Source organism: Oncorhynchus tshawytscha, linkage group LG12 (genome assembly GCF_018296145.1).
Source record: "Oncorhynchus tshawytscha isolate Ot180627B linkage group LG12, Otsh_v2.0, whole genome shotgun sequence".
Taxonomy (NCBI): Eukaryota; Metazoa; Chordata; class Actinopteri; order Salmoniformes; family Salmonidae; genus Oncorhynchus; species Oncorhynchus tshawytscha.
The window spans coordinates 33242317-33265547 of record NC_056440.1 but is presented as its reverse complement, the minus strand read 5'-3'; the positions used below and the strand labels follow the sequence as shown (position 1 = coordinate 33265547).

The window sequence follows — 23231 nt, the reverse complement described above, 5'->3', positions numbered from 1 at the left end:
AGGAGTTCCCACATTTGCTGAGCACCTGTTGGCTGATTTTCCTTCACTCTGTGGTCCAACTCATCCCAAACTATCTCATTTGGGTTGAGGTCGGGTGATTGTGGAGACCAGGTCATCTGATGCAGCACTCAATCACTCCTCTTCTTGGTCAAATAGCATTTACACAGCCTGGAGGTGTGTTGGTTAATTGTCCTGTTGTAGAACAAATGATAGTCTCACTAAGTGCAAACCAGATGGGATGGCATATCGCTGCAGAATGCTGTGGTAGCCATGCTGGTTAGTGAGCCTTGGAATCAAGAATCTCAAATTTGGACGACTCAGGCCAAAGGACTGATTTCCACTGGTATAATGCCCATTGCTCGTGTTTCTTGGCCTAAGCAAGTATCTTATTTTTATTGGTGTCCTTTATTAGTGGTTTCTCTGCATCACTTCGACCATGAAGGCCTGATTCACGCAGTCTCCTCTGAACAGTTGAGATGTCTGTTACTTGAACTGAAGCATTTATTTGGGATGCAATTTCTGAGGCTGTTAATTGGTGAACTTATCCTCAACAGCAGAGGTAATTCTGGGTCTTCCTTTCCTGTGGTGGTTCTCATGAGAGCCAGTTTCATCATGGCGCTTAATGGTTTTTGCGACTGCACTTGAAGAATCTTTCAAAGTTCTTAATGTTCTTGATTGACTGACCTTCATGTCTTAAAGTAATGATGGACTGTCATTTCTCTTTGCTTATTTGAGCTGTTCTTGTCATAAAATGGCAAGATCTTTTACCAAATGTGGCTATCTTCTGTATACCACCCATACTTTGTCACAACACAACTGATTGGCTCAAACAGATTAAGAAGGAAAGAAATTTGACAAATGAACCTAACAAGGCACACCTTTTTTAATTGAAATGCATTCCAGGTGACTACCTCTTGAAGCTGGTTGAGAGAATGCCAGAGTGCGCAAACCGGTCATCAAGGCAATGTTTGGCTACTTTGAAGAATCTGTTTATAAAATGTATTTGGTTTGTTTAACACTTTTTTTGGGGGGGGTTACTGCATGATTCTATGTGTTATTTCTTTATAGTTTGGATGTCTTCACTATAATTGTACAATGTAAAACATGAAGAAAAACCCTTGAATGAGTGGACACACCTAAACTTTTGACTGGTACTGTACATTTACTGTACACTCACACATCCTCACATGAGATCAAGTTCATCTTAATGTTTATTTATTGTACAGTAACCTTTATTTAAGTGATCATTACTGTGTCTGAACCTGTTCTATCTGCAGAGGTCCGGTTGCCCTTGAATACGAATGGTGTAATTTATAGTCATTTAAAACAATTATTTCATGTAAGCTGCTCCAATAACTCACTCCTGTTGTCAGATAAGTATGGCATTATACAACTGAGTGGCCTTTTCACTCTGATCATAGATCAATGAACAATTTAAAACAAACTCCCCCAGACACACCACTTTCAAAAACCTTAGAGGCTTCATCGACTTGTTATTGACTGATCCGGTTTGTACTTGTTTGTTTGCTCTTAAAGCCTTTCTTCTTGTAGAGGAATTGTGCCATGTTCAGACTGTATTGAACATTACTCAAAATTGTGATTAGGGCCTTGGTGTTTGACATTTGCGATATAGCTTCTTTCTTTTTTTTTACCTTGTGGTTATGATTGACATGTAGGGATTAAATAGAACGGGCTATTACTAACCATGGTACTATGTTCAAAATTATGAGACTGAATACAATGTCATGCTGCTCATATATACATACTTTGTTTTTAGATTTAGAGTTGCTTAAATATTGAAGGTATTTATTGAATTACATTTGTCTGCTAAATCCATAAATAAGGCTTAGACTTTTCACTATGCAATGATTTTAAATCACTATTTTAATCTGATTACAGAAAAAAAGCAATTACATATTAAATTGATATAGTGCCAGCTATTTCAACTTGTATACCATTTTGGTGTATTTACCATCATTTACTCCTAGACTAACCACCCCTAGCCTGCAAAAGCACAACATGGTGTTCCTGAAACGGGATGTTCTGGGTCGTTCCACCAATTTGGTGCCTTTTGGTGTCGTTCCCGGAACACATTTATTACATTACCTGGAAACCTAATAAGAACCTTAGGGTAATGTTCTGTGGTGGTCGTTACAGATGTTGTGCCCAAGAGTTTAAGGAATGTTTGGAGGACATTTCATTTCAAATGTTTTCTGAAAAACATTATTTGAATGTTTTTGGGATGTTATCCTAATGTTCGATAAACCGCTTAAACTTAATGGGAATGTTCGCTAATGTCCTGGGAATGTTCCAGGTTTTTTCAGTGTTTTGTTAAACAGCAAGATCCACAATGTATTTTTGTTTGGGGGGGGGGTCTGCATTTTTTGCTATATCTAGACAGTGCAAGAAGTGAAAGCTGAAAGTAAGGTATTTTATAAACCAAAATCTACTCCGGGCTCAAGGGAGGTGGAATAATTAATTATTAAAGACTACCAATACAATTGTTCAGAAGAGTTGGCATACTACTTTTGAGATCTTATGACATGGCTGTTTACAGATTTATCAGGTATGTGGCTTGAGTTTACCTTTAGCTATCACGTTGGAACCACTTACTAACTCAATGACAGTGGCTGAAAACAACCATTTTGGTCATTATTATAGTGTTTGTTGGTTGAATGGTGTTTTTTTGTGGTTTGTTTGCCAATAAAATCTATTACAATCCTTTAAATTGGTAATTTTCTACATTTAAAAATCTAAATTAAACACTTTGTATCCTTTAGGACTTGACATGCAAGGATTGACATCCATTCTTACACTTGCACGACTTTTAAACCTGGGCAAAAGCCAAACTTTAAGCATTTTAGTCATATTGATGCTATAAGTTGCCGTAGTTATAAAACATATGTTTGCTTATATCTGCCATAATTCAGGTTATGTTCTGTAGCTATTACGACAAGCCACTTCTAGTCCAGTGTGGCCCTATTATTCCTCGTAGAAAAGGGAGACCCCTTGGCAGCTTGTCATATAATTGTTTACATAACACAGTGGTATGAGACCTTATTGTGACTCATGAGTCAAGTTTAGGATTTCCAGTGAAAAGGAGGCATATTTCTTCATAGCTTCGTCAGACTGGGATTGAAATCGCCACATCACAAATCATGCGGTAATGCTGAGGCCTTACAGCTGAGGCAACAGCGCCGGGCCGTTTCCTATATAGTACAGTTGATAGAGGCTGGTGGTTGGATTCAAACCACACAAGTGTGACGGAACAGGCGGCTCGGAGTTTGAACTTAACACAATGCCTCCAGGTTATACTGTACAGTAGCTGTGTGGACGCTTGTTTCTCATATTTAGATGAATTTTTGGCAGATATGAGTGGTTATTGAGGAAGTCTTGAAGGGTAATAACATTGAAAAATACAGAATAATTGAATATTGCTTTTACAGTTCAGAGTTTAGGCCACAAACCAGGCTTTGCAAAGCAGTGGAGCTGGAGAAATGTTTGCTATTTATGACAATTGTTTCTTATGTGTATTTCTATTAATTATCTAGACTAATAGATGTACAGCAGGGTGTGAAGTAAGTAATTTGGATAGTAGTTTAAAAGCAGGTCATTGAACAAGATTAATCAAGCTAAACATCAGTATTGACTATCATAAACTTATCAAACAGCCTCACTAACGATAATTGAGTCAGTTATAATACAGGCTTATTTAAATAATTACATCTAATTTCCTCACAATATTCATTAAAACTATATATTTGATGAAACATTGAATTTGGCCTTACTACTATTAGCCAATAGAAACACACTGAATAACAGATCCATACATGGAAAAACAGATTAGTAAAAAACAATCTAATGGAAGTTTGTTTTAAAGTGTCTGTCCTATCTGAGAGATATAAGAAAGATCAGGAAACTATGTACATTTTTTGACACATATTTCACCCCTTTTTTTTAAGCACTTAACTACTTCCATATATACTTCAATAAAAACATTTAACCATTACCGGGCTATCTTCAGACGAATGCGTGACCCTTATGGGGGTCCTAGAGCAAAACGGAGAACACCAACAGAGACTTTCCATAGAGATGAGGCCAAACCGTTCAGTGCTACATTCGTGAGAAGACCCATTTTTCTGGATGTCTCATGGTCTGACAAACCGATTGTAGCTTGGCTACTTCCACCACAGATGTGGAAGGCTGCCATTGGCGGATGCGGTTGATTGAGACCCAGCCCATGCAACAAAAAAACATTACTCAGACCATTAAACAGATGGGGATTTTTGTATTATGCTAATTAAATCTAGGGGGTTGTTTAAGGTAAGCTATTGGATCCATTAAAACATGTTAATTGTTTTAGCCTTAAAGGTACACAGATCATTCATAAAAGAGTAATCAGTAGTATTTATACATATGCATATGGAAACTATTCAGACCCCTTCCCTTCTTCCACATTTTGTTACGGTACAGCCTTATTCTAAAATGTGTGTATTGTTTAAAGGCCCACATCAATCTACACACAATACCCCATAATGACAAAGTGGAAACAGTTTTTTTGAGATTTTTGCAAATTTATTTAAACAAAAAAACATAACTTATTTACATAAGTACAGACCCTTTGCTATGAGACTCAAATTTGAACTCAGTTGCATCCTGTTTTCATTGATCATCCTTGAAATGTTTCAACAACTTGATTGAAGTCCACCTGTGGTCAATTCAATTGATTGGACATGATTTTGAAAGGCACACACCTGTCTATATAAGGTCCTACAGTTGACAGTGCATGTAAGAGCAAATGAATGCCAGGTATCACGTCTGGAGGGAACCACGCACCATCCCTACATTGAAGCATGATGGGGGCAGCATCATGCTGTGGGATGTTTTTCAGCAGCAGGGACTGGGAGACTAGTCAGGATCGAGGGAAAGATGAATGGAGCAAAGTACAGAGAGATCCTTGATGAAAACCTGCTCCTGTAGACCACACTGTAGACTGCCAAAATTCAGCATTTTGACATGTTCCTCCGTCAACCATGGGTGTGTTCATAAAGTCCATCTGGAGTGCTCAGAGTGTGCTCTGGGTGTTCGTAAATTCAGAGCGTTGTCAGATTGTCCATTCGTAAATTCAGTGTGTTTCGCTCTCAGAGCGTTCAGAGCGCACACTGGACCTTCTGGACGCTCTGGCCAAGGAGTTAGGTTGATCTGAGTGTTCTGACCTCAGAATGGCAGTCAAGCACCCAGGCTAACGTTGGCGAGCTGGCTAGCTACTTCCAGACAGAAATGAGAGAACACCTCACTCTGATAACTTTACTCGCCCTAGCAGAGCTGGTTAGGCTGTTTTCATGTCATTGGTGACAGTAACTGTGCTGCTGGCAACAATTTAATTACTCTTCTTTGCCGACGTTTACTGACACTGGCCATATTCAACGGGTGTTGAACTTTCATAAATTCATCAGTTATTCTGCAATCTGGCACACTCAGATGAGAGTGCTCTGAAATCGTAGAGAGCCAGAGTGAATTTCCAAACGCACCCCACGTGTCAGTTCCAGGAAGATTTTAACCCACTAATTCCAAAATGTCTCCCAAGTTTCCCCATTGTAGTTATTTTGTTGCTTTGACAAACACATTTCTGAAGATTATTTATTTAATGTGATTAGTGATTCATTCATGTCTGTCCCTCAATTTAAGGTCAATCTTGTTACATGAACTGAACTCTCATTTTAATATGGTGAACCTATTCCTTTAAAACCAACATTGGACATCTAATAGTCAAATCATAGAGTTAAAGGAGGTGAGCTGGTTCTACTCTTATTGGCCATTTCCTGGTGTTGTGGTGGAAAACTGAGCGGGTCAATAGACAGGCTAGAAAAGTTTTAACAATACATTTTTGTTGGTGGAAGCTTGGATTCAGTTGCCACTCCCTGTTGCACACAACAAGCTTCCATTACCCCTGTCACAAGGAGATTTATGGCAAATTTAAGAAGAAATTGGCAACCCTGTTATGGTCAATGCTGGTACTTAATTTTGAACTTTAATAGGCACTTACTATAGTAAATGTTTTATTTAAGCTTTTGAGATGGGAAGACATTTTTTATTAATGTTGAAAGTGTGCTCATTATGACGATGTTAAAATGAGGTGATATTAAAGGTTTATTTTTACCAAGCTACACTTTTCAAAAGGTGCCGAATTGGTGAAACGACCCAGGTGTATACAGGTAACTGGCAAATAAAGGAAACACCAACATGAAGTGTCTTAATAGGGTGTTGGGCCACCTCGAGCCAGAACAGCTTCAATGCACCTTGGCATAGATTCTACAAGAGTCTGGAACTCGATCGGAGAGATGCGACTCCATTCTTCCAGGAGAAATTGTTAATGGTGGTGGGAAACGCTTTCTTAGACGCTGTTCCCGAATCTCCCATAAGTGTTCAGTTGGGTTGACATCTGGTGACAAAGACAGCCATGGCATATGGTTTACATCATTTTCATGCTGATCAAACCATTCAGTGACCACTCGTGCCCTGCGGATGGGGGAATTGTCATCCTATGGAGGCATAGCCATGGTAGCCAAAATAATGGCCTGCCCAGCATTTTATACATGACCCTAAGCATGATGGGATGTTAATTGCTTAATTAACTCAGGAACCACACCTGTGTGGAAGCACCTGCTTTCAATATACTTTGTATCCCTCATTTACTCAAGTGTTTCCATTAATTTTGCAGTTACCTGTATCTCTCTGGCCCTGTGACCTTCACTTATTTTCAAACAGGCATAAAAATGCCTCACCCTGTCTTGGAGTGGTGGCTGATATGCTGCTCTGCCACATTTTCCCACAAGCCTCACTGTATATCTATATGACATGGTTGGGTGCACCCCTCATGTTGCAGCTGGAGGCTTTTTGCCAGCCAGTCTTTCTTTGCCTTTGGGTGTTTGAGTCATTACTGTTATTTTCTGCAATGGATCCAGGGGGTGGGGAAGAGAGGGGGATGTTGTTGTTTGTTTCCCGCTGAGGTGCACAGGTCAGGCAGGAGACTTTGTTTACAAGGCGTAGCTACTTGGCTCGGGCACCAGAGTTGTGTTTATGAACAATGTAGTCTGCAGTTCCCTGCGGCTCCATCTGTAAAAAAAAAATTAAAAAAAATGTTAGAGCGGAATGTCAAGCTGACCTCGACAGCTACTCCTCTAACTCAAATGATATGCAGTGTGTGTGTTAACTGTGTTTGGAGTGAGTTTGTTAGTATAAGGCGGTGCATGTTTTTTTTTTACAAAGCATATGAAAATATTTTCCAGATTAGATATAAAACAATAAGCTACATAAGTCAATCAGTGAATTCAGAGAGAGAAAATACAGGCCCTGCGTCACTACCACAGGGAGAACAGAACAGCTAATCATTTACTGTGAGTGTACTGCTGGTCTCACATGATCAACTCAATTAAGTCTATCCAAGTGGAGTCCTTGGGAATTTTATTTCCGTTTTGCCTGGAATACAAAGCAAATAAAAACAAGCCTCACATCCCTCATTCCAAAGACTAGAAAACCCTGAGTACACTCAATATATCTTCAATGTCATGTAGGTATTCCTGTTTCTAAACACAAGGCCGAAGCCACCACTGGGCAGTGTGCACAGAAAAGAAAGTCACAGTGGTGTGTTAATTACAGAGGGCCCTCTATCAATCATGCCCCTTGTGGCTGACAATTAAATTCCTACTAGGCCTGGCTGGCTTTCTGCGCCCTTCACAGTCCGCAGGCTGTGCACAGCGTTCACAGTCCCAGCGCACTGCATTGCACACAACCCCCACATCAATCCCCCTCCGCTCCACAGCACAGGCATAAATCACATGGGTGAAGAAAAAAGAAAGAATCATTCATCAGGATGTGGAGAAACAGACAAAGAGGGAGATGAGAGAGAAACAGATAGAGGGAGGAAGGGAGAGAAATAGAGATGGTAAGGTAAGGCCTTTTATTTAATCTGGTGTTTTCATTCAACATAAAGCGTAAGATCAATAGGAGAACCGCAGGAGCTGCAGGGAATCAAGTAGGCAAGCTACTTGAATTAAATGAATAAAGGAATGAGGAGAGTCCCTATCAGGAACAGCACAGGAGGCTGCTGAAGGAAGGACAGCTCATAATAATGGGCCGGAACGGAGCGAATGGAATGACATCAAACACATGGAAACCATGTGTCTGGTGTATTTGATACCGTTCCAGTTATTCTGCTACAGCCATTATCACAAGCCGGTCCTCCCCAATTAAGGTGCCACCAACCTCCTGTGGTGCACAGGAGCTTTCAGGAAAGCACTATTCAATGGGCCTTGTAGACACTGACACAACTAGCAGTGCTTTTAATGAAGCAGTATAAAGGATATTTCTGTCATTTGCTGGCTCATCTGTCTGTTTTAGGGTGTTTGCTCGTTGTCTGACTAGCGTCTACACCCCAGCAACAGATATTGCAACATGATCTCACAAACTAGCATTGATTATTGACCTCAAGTTGATATTATGACTGTTCTGGTTAGCTAACAGACTCATATATGAAGTAACTCCCAACATAAATGTTTTTTCTGAACCTCTTTCTTCCCCCCACTTTCGTAGGCTTTTTATTCATTTATTAGGGTTCATGATGGGATTTTTCCATTTCAGAAGAGCGGGTGGAAATCCCATTCCACTTTATCCTAGCTGAGCATTTCTGCAGGCTCCAAGACAAGGGTTAATTAGACCATAATTGGTCATTTAATTTGAGTTGTCGTCCAATCATTAATCAAAGTAATCACCATCAGTGTTAATTGGATTCATTCTGACATTCTTGATTTCTTGTTTCTATTTTTTGTGTGCTTGTTTGACATTTTACTGCACTGTTAGGAGCTAGGAACACAAGCATTTCACTGCACCTGCTATAACATCTGCTAAACTGTTTACACGACCAGTAAACTTTGATTTGAGAAGCAATAAAATAGTTGCTGGCAGAATAATTGGTGACAGCCTTATCCTTTATCCAAATCTAGCGGTTGTGTTACCAAGTTTAATGAATTGGTCAAATATACTGTTGAGTTCACTCTAATTGAAGTATGTTTGGCTAAATTCTGAAAATACAAGAACAGCAGATGACTTCCAGTGGCTTCATTTGTCTTCACCATGGAAATATAACATTTGTGAAATGATTCCATTACAACTCCTACACCATATTAGAGCACGACCAGGTTTGTGCTGTGTGGCTTATATGAAGACATAACCTGGAAAATCACTCATCTCCATTCAGTCATTGAAGATAGTGGGTAGCAAAAAGGAATTCATGTTGGCATGTGTAATGTATTCCCATGTGGTTGGTGGATTGAAGTGGACACGCACCTCTACACTGTTGTATGTTCTTTAAATGACAGTTATGAAAATACAATATACAGAGCAACAATACAATGCCTTGTAGGAGGACTGTTCAGTATATACATAGCCGTTTCTCTGTGCCTTCTGGTAAAGATGAACCTAAAATGTGTGCCTTTATTTCAAACCACATGCAGGACGTTCTGTAGGCTCTGGTCTATCCTTTCGGCCCAGACATTTGTCAAAAAACAAAAAAAAGACAGGATGTGGAATAGGAAATCAATATTCAAAATGCTACAAAACTTCCAAAACCTTTCAATGAGTACTTTATATACATCTTGAATATTTGTTAATTTACATTCTTAAATCTACATGTCATCATCTCCGTAACATTTTGTTTTTTTGTCAGTAATGCAGAGCTAGTCTGGGAACATGGCTTGAGTCTACCTACAAAAGAACCATCACGAAATAATGATTAAACGGTAGGAAGATATTCAGAGATAAACAAATTATTAAAAAATGATATGTTTCTTTTCAAGTTAACGATTTGCCATTAGTCCTGTGTGGTATCATTACTATTTTTGTCCTCTTGAATTAATTTTCCCTTTGGCAGTCCCATGTGATTCACAAAAAGGTTCTTCTAGGTTCAGCATTAGGTGCTGTCCAGGCCCAGCTCACTGTGAAAGGCATAAGGGTGAGTTATAAGTGCACTGAGCACACAGATTATGCCACCTCTTTTAAAGCACTGTCATTTAACCTCTCCATGTAGTTCCGAAGCTCCTTGGAGTCCCCCTGCTCTACATCTTGGCACACCCACTTAATGTCCTGGCTGTGGCTCATGCTCAGTGTGCTGACAGTGGGGCAGCCATTGTCTGGCGGGATGGTGGTGAACGTGGTGAACTTCACACGCTTCCTCTTTGTGGTAGGCGAGTCTCCTTTGCTGTCCTTGGCTGTGCAGCTCACCCTGTCTGCTGCCCGGTGCACCTGGCCCTGCACGTTCTTCTGGGAAGAGGCACCGTTGAGCAGGTGGCTGCCCTCTTCCAGCCCGGCTCTGCAGTCCACCATGGAGGTGAGCTCGTCCTGCTGTGGGGACAGGCTCATGTGGCTCTCCAGCAGCTCTGCCTCGTTCCCCAGCCACACCCAGTCGTGGGCGTGGTTCATGCTCTCCTGGCCCTCGATGGACAGCTCCTTGTGGCGGTACTTGAGGGTGTAGGAGATGCAGTTGATGAGGAAGACCAGGATGGCCAGGCAGAAGACCCCCAGCAGGGCGTACATGCCGATCTCCAGGTCAGTGAGGCCCCGGGCTGTCTGGATCAGATCATCCTCCATGTTGTGGCTGCGAGGGAGGTCCACCTGGGCAGGGAAGTCTGGCATGTTCTGGACCTGGTTCCCATCATCTGACAGCTTGTCTCCGTTGGGCCTCCTGATGATGGTACTCTTAGTGGTGGTGGTGACCTTCCTCATGACACCGTCCTCCATGTCAGAGATGGAGCTGCCGTAGTAGTGGGCTTCTAATCCAGTCCTGTCCTGGGAGGGGGACTGCTGCCTGCGGTCGCTGGCCCTGTTCTCCAGCTCCTCGCCCTCTGGCCCGTAGTCACTGTTTCTGGAGGTGCCACTGTCGCTCTGGCCAAACTTCACCTTGACGTTGCAGTTCCCTGCAGCCAAAACGCTGCGCCGCTTGAACTTCTGGCAGAGCTCACAGACGGTCATCTCCACCCTGACCAGCAGGCCCTGGCCCTCAGCCTCAGTCACGATCACAGGCCACTTCCAGGAGGGGTCCTGCTGCACCGTCACCACCTCCTCATCCAGAGACGTGGCCGTCAAGACAAAGTAGTCTGAGTTGTACAGGTCCAGAGGAGCCATGGAGCCATCACTGAAGTGGAGCCACGCGCTAATCAGGGCCTCCTGGACAAACACACACACACAAACAAGAGCAAAGAAAATAACAAATAAAGAAAAACAATCTCATGTAACACTGACAGTGACCTCAAGCAGGGTCACATTACCACATTTCGTAGAGCAGCAACCTCACCATTAGTAGAGAATAATGAAGGTTTGAAAAATACCCATTTAAAACCTATTTATTTATTAGATCTAAGAATGTAGAAATAAGACAGAGCCTATTTCAGAAATGTTCCTGTGCTGTTATTTCATTAGGCAAGCTTATCGTATACATCACTGTACATAGTAATTGGTAACTGCCAAAATTAAAGAAATCAAACTATTTCCATGAGGGAAACATTTCTATCACAGGAACAAGAAAACAAATAAGACTTCAAATGTACAAGGTTCAAAGGATCAGAATGTAAAATTACAACAACAGTACTTTTATACTCTTTTTTCATTTTTAGAAATGTAGGGCTACAGCACTGTGGGTCATAAAAGCCATGTACAAAAGTATGTGGACACCCCTTCAAATGAGTGGATTCAGATATTTTAGCCACACCTGTAGCTGACAGGTGGACCGCTGAGTACTGAAGCCCGTTAAAATCATCTGTCCTCAGTTGCAACAATCACTACCGAGTTTGATACTGCCTCTGGAAGCAACGTCAGCACAATAACTGTTTCTCGGGAGCTTCATGAAATGGGTTTACATGGCCGAGCAGCCGCACACATGCCTAAGATCACCATGCGCAATGCCAAGCATCGGCTTGAGTGGTGTAAAGCTGCCTTCATTTGAATCTGGAGCAGTGGAAACGCGTTCTCTGGAGTGAAGAATCACGCTTCACCATTTGGCAGTCTGGGTTTGGCAGATGCCAGGAGAACGCTACCTGCCCCAATGCATAGTGCACACGGTAAAGTTTGGTGAAGGAGAAATAATGGTCTGGGGCTGATTTTCATGGTTAGGGCTAGGCCACTTAGTTCCAGTGAAGGGAAATTTTAACGCTACAGCATACAATGACATTCTAGACAATTCTGTGCTTCCAACTTTCTGGCAACAATTTGGGCAAGGCCCTTTCCTGTACAAAGCGAGGTCCATACAGAAATGGTTTGTCGAGATTAGTGTGGAAGAACTTGACTGGCCTGCATAGCAAGGCCTTAAGCCTTCCCAGAAGAGTGGAGGCTGTTATAGCAGCAAAGGGGGGACCAACTCCATATTAATGCCCATGATTTTGGAATGAGATGTTCGGCGAGCAGGTGTCCACATACTTTTGGACATGTAGTGGGAATCATAAGGTAGAGGATAGCTCACTAAAGTGCCACTGTTTTGTTAACTCAGCTGCTGTGCTCAGCAGTGGGGCTGCTAAGGGGAAGACGGCTCATGATCATGGCTGGAATGGAGCGAATGGAATGGCATCAAACACATGGAAACCATGTGTTTGATGTTTATTTGATACCATTCCACTGATTCCGCCCCAGTCATTACCACGAGCCGTCCTCCACCAATTAAGATACCATCCACCTCCTCCTGTGGTGCTCAGACAGCTGAAGGGATTAAAAGATATGGAAAATACAGTATCAGACAGTCACATTAAAGACAGCAAATGGGGATTTGCCACAGACAAGCATCTGAAGTCCCTTTCTTGCTGTGATGTTGCTTTTTAATATGGACACAGGACAAATCACCAGGAGCAGGGAAGGAGATCCATCAGTGGGCTGCAATTGCTCTCTAATTACAGATCCTCTAGGGGAATTCCTGCACGCTTATCCCCACACTGACATTATCCCTACAGAGATAGGACTGATAAAACTAGCCGGTCCTCCATTCTATCCTTCACTAGAAAGAGAAAGGGATCAAAGCGTTCATGAGAGAAGGAGAGCAAGGGAGAAACGAAGGCGAAAGACGATAGGACAGCTAGAGTTTGGCCTGTAAATTGTGTTTTCTTACAGAAACTTGCAGTGTTGCTTTTACACGCTCTGAGATTAAGCTTCCCTTTCTATTAGATGCCCAAGGAAACACATTCTGTCACACTCTGCTTTTCAAGAGTTGGTGTTAAGAGGGTTAGGAATGCAGTGGAACAAACAAACAAGCGCAGGCATTCACGCATTCACACACCCAACACACACACACACACACACACACACACACACACACACACACACACACACACACACACACACACACACACACACACACACACACACACACACACACACACACACACGTTCATAGTACTTACTGAATGTTCACATTAAAGGACTGCAATTGTGTGAAAGGGGATCCAAACAGACAAGGCTTACATTAAATAAACTACTATAAACTGTTTCTTAAATCCTCATTTTAATCAAAGGGGCTGCTAACTGATCGTTTTCAAAGATCTGCAGTATGTTGAACAGACCTGTTTTGGGCTCTGCAGCACTTCCTGCGTGGTTGCCGTGGCGAGGATTGCCCTGTTGCTCCCTGGGCTGAGCTGCAGGTTCAGAGCCAGGCCGGTGACCAGCTGCACCCCCAGCTCTGTGATGGTTACTTTGTTATTCACTACTGTCACTGTCTTCTCTGCCAGGATGGAGTCAGACAGGGGGGACAGGACCTGGGCCAACACAAGGGAGATGGAGGAGAGAGAGAGAGAGAAGCCCTTGGGATTAATCCAGATTATGGATGGGCCATGAAAAGCATTACTCTTTGAAATAAACAATTATTACATTATTCCAGGATGCTCTGTAAATCCTGCAGTGATTCTCAGCTCTGACCTTGATGCCTTCCAACATTATGCTGGCTTCCATTTAATTTGATGAGTACATAGATTGAGTTATTTTATGGTAAATGGAGTGACCTGAACAAGCCCTTCCACTATTCATTGTCAGGTGTTTATCCAGGAAACATTAATCAAATGATGATGTGGAGAGAAAACCACCAGCAATACACATTGGAGTAGGCAAGGACCGATCAAGGACACATTTCTGCTGTTAATGGACCTTTCCTAGTAATCCAATTAGTGCAAACCTAATTTCATTAATCTCATTTTGAAAATCAAAGAGATCTTTCCATGCGTGCCCAATCATTGAGACCCCTCTATAGCTGTATTGCAGGATAGAACTGCGGCGTCTGGTAAGACAAGGGGCGGCAGACTTTGTATTTTTGTAAATTACAGCTGGTGCAGAATATCTAAAGAAGTCTCAAGGTTTTACTCGCCTGAGGTAGAGACCACACTATCTACCTAGATAGTTTTCATCTGTATTTTTCGTAGCTGTCTACATACCACCACCGACTGAGGCTGGCACTATGACCACACTCAATGAACTGTATTCCACCATATGCAAACAGGAAAACGCTCATCCAAAGGCGGCTCTCTTTGTGGTCGGGGACTTTAATGCAGGGAAACTTGAATCGGTCTTACCAAATTTATATCAGCATGTTAATAAATGTGCAACCAGAGGGAAAAAAACTCTGGACCACCTTTACACACACAGAGAGGCATACAAAGCTCTCCCTCACCCTTCGTTTGGCAAATCTGACCATAATTCCATCCTCCTGATTCCTGCTTACAAGAAAAAAATTAAGCAGGAAGCATCAGTGACTCGATCAATAAAAAAGTGGTAAGATGAAGCAGATGCTAAGTTACATGACTGTTTTGCTAGCACAGACTGGGATATGTTCCGGGATTCCTCCGATGGGATTGAGGACTACACCACATCAATCTTTGGCTTCATTAATAAGTGCATAGATGACGTCGTCCCCACAGTGACCATACGTATATACCCCAACCAGAAGCCATGGATTACATGCAACATCCGCACTGAGCTAAAGGCTAGAGCTGCCGCTTTCAGGGAACGGGACTCTAACCCGGAAGCTTATAAGAAATCCTGCTATACCCTCCGACGAACAATCAAACAGGCAGAGCGTCAATACAGGACTAAGATCGAATAGTACTACTCCAGCTCTGACGCTGGTCGGATGTGGCAGGGCTTGCAAACAATTACAGACTACAAAGGGAAGCACACCCGAGAGCTGCCCAGTGACACGAGCCTACCAGACGAGCTAAACTACTTCTATGCTCGCTTCAAGGCTAACAGCACTGAAGCATGCATGAGAGCACCAGCTGTTCTGGAAAACTGTGTGATCACGCTCTCCGCAGCCGATGTGAGTAAGACCGTTAAACAGGTCAACATTCACAAGGCTGCAGGGCCAGACGGATTACCAGGACGTGTACTGGGAGCTTGCGCTGACCAACTGGCAAGTGTCTTCACTGACATTTTCAACCTTTCCCTGTCCGAGTCTGTAATACCAACATGTTTGAAGCAGTCCCTGTGCCCAAGAACACTAAGGTAACCTGCCTAAATGACTACTGACCCGTAGCACTCACGTCTGTAGCCATGAAGTGCTTTGAAAGGCTGATCTTGGCTCACATCAACACCATTATCCTAGAAACCCTAGACCCCCTCCAGTTTGCATACTGCCCTAACAGATCCACAGATGATGCAATCTCTATTGCACTCCACACTGCCCTTTCCCACCTGGACAAAAGGAACACCTATCTGAGAATGCTATTCATTGACTACAGCTCAGCGTTCAACACCATAGTGCCCTCAAAGTTCATCAAAAAGTCTGGGACAACACCTCCCTCTGCAACTGGATCCTGGACTTCCTGACGGACCGCCGCCAGGTGGTAAGGGTCGGTAATAACACATTTAGGGGTAGGTGCTCAGCCCCCTCCTGTACTCCCTGTTCACTCATGACTGCACAGCCAGACAAGACTCCAATAGCATCATTAAGATTGCCAATGACACAAACGTGGTAACAACCTCTCCTTCAACGTGATCAAGACAAAGGAGATGATTGTGGACTACATGAAAAAGAGGACCGAGCATGCCCCCATTCTCATCGACGGGGCTTTAGTGGAGCAGGTTGAGAGCTTCAAGTTCCTTGGTGTCCACATCACCAACAAACTAACATGGTCCAAGTCGAACAAGACAGTTGTGACGAGGGCACAACAAAACCTATTCCCCCTCAGGAGACTGAAAAGATTTGGCATGGGTCCTCAGATCCTCAAAAGGTTCTACAGGTGCACCATCGAGAGCATCCTGACTGGTTGTGTCACTGCCTGGTATGGCAACTGCTCGGCCTCCAACGGCAAGGCACTACAGAGGCTAGTGCGTACGGCCCAGTACATCACTGGGGCAAAGTTTCCTGCCATCCTGGACAGTGACACACACATATATATATACAGTGGGGCAAAAAAGTGTTTAGTCAGCCACCAATTGTGCAAGTTCTCCCACTTAAAAAGATGAGAGAGGCCTGTAATTTTCATCATAGGTACACTTCAACTATGACAGATAAAATGAGGGGGAAAAAAACAGAAAATCACATTGTAGGATTTTTTATAAATTTATTTGCAAATTATGGTGGAAAATAGGCATTTGGTCACCTACAAACAAGCAAGATTTCTGGCTCTCACAGACCTGTAGCTTCTTATTTAAAAGGCTCCTCTGTTCTCCTCTTGTTACCTGTTTTAATGGCACCTGTTTGAACTTGTTATCAGTATAAAAGACACCTGTCCACAACCTCAAACAGTCGCACTCCAAACTCCACTATGGCCAAGACCAAAGAGCTGTCAAAGGACACCAGAAACTAAATTGTAGACCTGCACCAGGCTGGTAAGACTGAATCTGCAATAGGTAAGCAGCTTGGTTTAAAGAAATTATAGGAAATGGAAGACATACAAGACCACTGATAATCTCCCTCGATCTGGGGCTCCACGCAAGATCTCACCCCGTGGGGTCAAAATGATCACAAGAACGGTGAGCAAAAATCATAGAACCACACGGGGGGACCTAGTGAATGACCTGCAGAGAGCTGGGACCAAAGTAACAAAGCCTACCATCAGTAACACACTACGCCGCCAGGGAGTCAAATCCTGCAGTGCCAGACGTGTCCCCTTGCTTAAGCCAGTACATGTCCAGGCCCTTCTGAAGTTTGCTAGAGAGCATTTGGATGATCCAGAAGAAGATTGGGAGAATGTCATATGGTCAGATGAAACCAAAATAGAACTTTTTGGTAAAAACTCAACTCGTCGTGTTTGGAGGACAAAGAATGCTGAGTTGCATCCAAAGAACACCATACCTACTGTGAAGCATGGGGGTGGAAACATCATGCTTTGGGGCTGTTTTTCTGCAAAGGGACCAGGACGACTGATCCGTGTAAAGGAAAGAATGAATGGGGCCATGTATCGTGAGATTTTCAGTGAAAACCTCCTTCCATCAGCAAGGGCATTGAAGATGAAACGTGGCTGGGTCTTTCAGCATGACAATGATCCCAAACACACCGCCCAGGCAACGAAGGAGTGGCTTCGTAAGAAGCATTTCAAGGTCCTGGAGTGGCCTAGCCAGTCTCCAGATCTCAACCCCATAGAAAATCTTTGGAGGGAGTTGAAAGTCCGTGTTGCCCAGCAACAGCCACAAAACATCACTGCTCTAGAGGAGATCTGCATGGAGGAATGGGCCAAAATACCAGCAACAGTGTGTGAAAACCTTGTGAAGACTTACAGAAAATGTTTGACCTCTGTCATTGCCAACAAAGGGTATATAACAAAGTATTGAGATACACTTTTGTTATTGACCAAATACTTATTTTCCACCATAATTTTCAAATAAATTCATTAAAAATCCTACAATGTGATTTTCTGGATTTCTTTTTCTCATTTTGTCTGTCATAGTTGAAGTGTACCTATGATGAAAATTACAGGCCTCTCTCATCTTTTTAAGTGGGAGAACTTGCACAATTGGTGGCTGACTAAATACTTTTTTGCCCCACTGTATATATCCACACTACCGTTCAAAAATTTGGGGTCACTAAGAAATGTCCTTGTTTTTGAAAGAGCAGCAATTTTTTTGTCCATTAAAATAACATCAAATTGATCATAAATACAGTGTAGACATTGTTAATGTATTAAATGACTGAAGAGGTGACTCTGGGATGCTGGCCTTCTAGGCAGAGTTGCAAAGAAAACACCATATCTCAGTCTGGCCAATAAAAACAAAAGATTAAGATGGGCAAATGAACACAGACACTGGACAGATGAAATCTGCCTAGAAAGCCAGCATCCCAGAGTCGCCTCTTCACTGTTGACATTGAGACTGTTTTTTTTGCGGGTACCATTTAATGAAGCTGCCAGTTGAGGACTTGTGAGGCGCCTGTTTCTCAAACTAAACACTCTAATGTACTTATCCTCTTGCTCAGTTATGCACTGGGGCCTCCCACCCCCCTTTCTATTCTGGTTAGAGCCCGTTTGAGCTGTTCTGTGACAGGAGTAGTACACAGCGTTGTACGAGATCTTCAGTTTCTTGGCAATTTCTCGCATGGAATAACTTCATGTATCAGAACAAGAATAGACTGACGAGTTTCAGGAGAAAGTTATTTGTTTCTGGCCATTTTGAGCCTGTAATCGAACCCACAAATGCTGATGCTCTTGTCTAAAGAAGGCCAGTTTTATTACTTCTTTAATCAGCACCACAGTTTTCAGCTGTGCTAACATAATTGCAAAAGGGTTTTCTATTGATCAATTAGCCTTTTAAAATTTTCAACTTGGATTAGCTAACACAACGTGCAATTGGGACACAGGAGTTATGTTTTCTGATAATGGGCGTCTACGCCTATGTAGATATTCCATTAAAAATCAGCCGTTTCCATCTACAATAGTCATTTACAACATTGACAATGTCTACACTCAATTCGATGTTATTTTAATGGACAAAAAATGTACTTTTCTTTCAAAAACAAGGACATGTCTAAGTGACCCCAAACTTTTGAACGGTAGTGTATATTATTATTTTTTAAAACCTCATTGTTGCTTAGCGGCTTATATTTATGCATTTCGCTGTTGTATTCGGCGCGTGTGACTAATACAATTTGATTTTAGCTCTTTGTGAGGGAAGAGGTGTGACAGACCGGTAGTTTGGCCTGTCTCATCTCGTGCTTTTGGGCTGGGGAGTATTTTCCTCTGTGCCCAGCCTAACGGGAGGCAGGAGCCAGAGGACGGGTAGTGATGAGTGTGGAGGTGAGGGTACATCTGCCTGCAAGACAGATGGATGAGTCAAGATGCTGATCGGTTTCACACAGATATCATTAACTGACTGCTGTTTATCCAGTTAGCCTGTTTAGACTGACAAATGAAAGGACCCTGCTAGAGATGGCATGCTTACAATCTGCACCAGGGTGAGGCCCCATTTACTGTAACCACAGCCCAGACGTTTTACTGTTCTATTTTCCAACTCCTTTCACCTCCCCTTACTCCTCTCTCTATTCACACTTGTTCTGTTTATTTTTTCTCATCCTTTGTACTGAAACACCTTATTATAACACACATACTGCACTGTACACGCATGCAGACACATACAGCATACCTGGATGGTGGTCATCCCCATGTCCAGTCCCACGAGTATGCACCCGTCCTGTAGCTGAGCTATCTGGGGGTCCTCCACCTTCAGGAAGTCCCACACCAGCCCAGTGATGTCCATCTGCCAATCACTGCCCAGCATGAAGGTCAGCTGACCACGGGGGTCGGCAGCTTCGGCCACGAAGTGTGTCAACACTCGAACCATGGCATTCTGGTACTGTAACGTGCAGCTCCTTCCTCTCCGGTCTTCATCATCCTCATCATCACTGTCCAGTGCAGACCTGCCATTACAAACAAAGCCAGTCATTTAACATGAGAAACTAACCCAAACACTGGACACGTCTAACATGAACATCTCTAACACCTACCCACTGATAACAAATTCTGTTCAGGACGCTATAGGCAACCAATCATTTTCTCAAAGAAGGAAGTGTGTCTCAATGAGAATATTTATTGCAGTGTGAAAACAAGGCTTACAAGGTTACACTGTTGCTTTTGTAAAGTTGCTTTTAAACAAATAACTATGTCATACATATACAGCACACTTTTAGTAAGATAAATATCAGTGTTTGCTTTGTAGAAGTAATTCTGCCACAGCAGCACTGGTGTCAAGCAGTGGGACAGGACAGGCGTGCCTCTGATAAACACCAGTGCTTTGTCAACAGTGTGCTAATCACAGCACTGCAAAAAGTTCCATCTACGCAAGCCTAAATATTTTATATTGAGTGATAATTTTTTAAAATCTTACCAAAATAAGCAAATCATTTTGCTTATTTTAATCTTAAATGGAAACTCCAACCATTTTAAACCTCATTTTCTTGATCTCCAGCACAATACCAGTATCTACATTTGTGAAAACAGCATATTTCTACATTTTGTAAAACAAATGAAAAGTTGCAAAGTTCTACCCTCTTCAAAAGTTAAAACAGTGATTTTCAAACACCGAGATTCGTGGTGATGTAGGGAACAAAAAAATATTATTCTCACTCTGGCTAGAAACTCATTGCAGGTTTTTCAAAATCACCGTTTTTCTTACTTTTACTCCTACCCTGTGAGCATTTTGTAGGACCTTATCTTTCTAACCACAGATCATAGGAATGTGCCGTTTCCATATACAGTGCTGTGAAAAAGTATTTTCCCCCTTTCAAATTCTCTACTTTTGCATATTTTTTATATTGAACATTATCAGAGCTTCAACCTAAACCTAATATTAGATAAAGGGAACCTGACTGAACAAATAACAGAACAATGACATACTTATTTCATTTATTTCATAATCAAAGTTATGCAATACCCAATGCCCGTGTGAAAAAGTAATTGCCCCCTTACACTCAATAACTGGTTATGCCACCTTTAGCAGCAATAACTCCAAACAAATGCTTCCAGTAGTTGTTGATCAGTCTCTCACATCGCTGTGCAGGAATATTGGCCCACTCTTCCATGCAGAACTGCTTTAACTCAGCAACATTTGTGGGTTTTCAAGCATGAACTGTCACAACATCTCAATTAGGTCTGGACTTTGACTAGGCCATTCCAAAACTCAAAATGTGTTGCTGTTTAGCCATATTCACGTAGACTTGATTGTACAGAGCAGAATTCATGGTTCCTTCTATTTAGACAAGTTGTCCAGTTCCTGAGAAAGCAAAGCATCCCCAAACCATCACACAACCACCACCACACATTCTTACTGTGGAATGCAGTGTTTGGTTTGCACCAGGCATAATGGGACCCATGTCATCCAAAAAGAATGTCAGGCCATCCATCTGTGAGCTGAAGATGAAGCTCAGCTGGGTCATGCAGCAAGACAATGTGTTACGGTTTTCTAGGTGTGAAGGAGAGTCGGACCAAAATGCAGCGTGTAGATTGCGATCCATGTTTAATCAAACAAACGTAACACGAATACACACAAAACAATAAACGTAACGAAAACCGAAACAGCCTATACTTGTGTCAACTAACACATCAACAGGAACAAAGACACTAAGGACAATCACCCACACCAAACTCAAAGAATATGGCTGCCTAAATATGGTTCCCAATCAGAGACAACGATAAACACCTGCCTCTGATTGAGAACCACTTCAGACAGCCATAGACTTATCTAGAACACCCCACTAGCTACAATCCCCCATATATACACACCACATACAAAAACCCATGCCACACCCTGGCCTGACCAAATAAATAAAGATAAACACAAAATACTTCGACCAGGGCGTGACACAATGATCCAAAAAACACAATCAGATCTACATGAAAATGGTTAAAAAGCTATTTTTAAAATATATTTTACCTTAAATTGTCTTTAAAAAAATGTAAGTGAATTATCACTTATGTAAGTTTTGGTTTAGATTACATAAGATATTAAGGCTTTCTATGATTTCATTTTTTTGCAGAGGGCCTCACCTATCCTGCTGCCTCATCAACTCACGTCTGGCAATAAACACACACACCTACAAGGTTTGACATCATAATGGGAGAGAAAAGAGTGAAAGTTAATCTCTTGAAATGTAATTCTTGTGATTATCCTCTCTCATTGTATTTTTTCCTGTCCGACACCGTTAATAAGTATCCCTCGATGTGTGGCAGAATGGGGTCTGGCAATGAAGAGTGAAGACGCTAGCTAAGCTGGTTAGAGATCAGCCTTAAGGCTCAGCATTTCCACTGACAAGATAAGAAGGATTTCAGAACGAGGGTTATTTTGACAAGTACTCACAGCAATTAATTAGTCTTCAGTAAAACATAATACAACAAGTGAATAAAGAATTGCAAATGCCTGTCTGCGTTTATTACACTGCGGTGGGACATTTCCAACTTAGCTTAACTGTAATATGGAATATGCCTCGAGGTGCCGATTCAGCAGATACCAGATTACATTTGGACCTGGCGAAATGTGGAAGCTATACCATCCACTAGGGGCAACATGAGTGCCTATTACCATCTAGTAGGTTTGCCATCTAGTAGGTTTTACTAGGGTGTTGTGGATGGGCGTTTAAGCCGCTGACTGGTTCCGAGGGTCAAGTGCTAGGCACTCATTTTAGTTTTTTGGTTTAAAGCCTTTCCCAAAACCTTAACCCTTAACCACTCAGAATTAATGCCTAAACTTAAGTTTAACCCCATCACTAACCTTAACCCTAAACTTAAGCATTCGAAATTCATGCCAAACGTAAGTTTTTGTTTAACTTTTGCTGAGTTTGGCTGACAGCTAAAATATGCCACTAAGGCGTAATTAGAACGTCAAACCATGGCATAATTCTATGACAACTAATATACAGCACCACATGGCGTAATTCTGTTGCAGCAGTTACGCCACGGGTTGGCGTTTTATTTGGAGATTGGGTTGGGGTTTAGCTGATCTAGTTTACAAATACTGTAGTGAGGGTCTTCCCTTGACATGTCCTTTACAGCAGAGCTCCCAGCTCCTATAGGCCAGGGTATGGATAGTGGACAGGTACAGTCCAGGGGGATTATTCCAAGTATGGGTAGAGGGAGAGGATGTGATTGGGGCAGAGTGAGAGAATGTGATTGGGAAAGAGTGAGAGCATGTGATTGGAAACCGAGTGAGAGCATGTGATTGGGGCAGAGTGAGAGAATGTGAAAGGGCAGAGTGAGCGCATGTGATTGGGGCAGAGTGAGAGAATG

At 42.3% G+C, this 23231-nt stretch overlaps 1 protein-coding gene across 2 annotated transcripts in view; it reads right to left on the bottom strand.

Moving 5' to 3' along the window:
- Nucleotides 1-9350: 9350 nt before the first annotated feature.
- The window catches only part of si:dkeyp-14d3.1 (transmembrane protein 132D), a 175018-nt gene continuing 161137 nt past the window's right edge, over nt 9351-23231 (bottom strand). For both annotated transcript variants that reach the window (XM_024438905.1, XM_024438906.1), the window contains 3 exons: nt 19597-19870; nt 13596-13787; nt 9351-11220 (listed from right to left, as the gene is read on the bottom strand). In XM_024438905.1, the coding sequence (XP_024294673.1) occupies nt 10039-11220; nt 13596-13787; nt 19597-19870 (1648 nt within the window). In that variant the 3' untranslated portion in view covers nt 9351-10038. The remainder of the gene's footprint in view (nt 11221-13595; nt 13788-19596; nt 19871-23231) is intronic.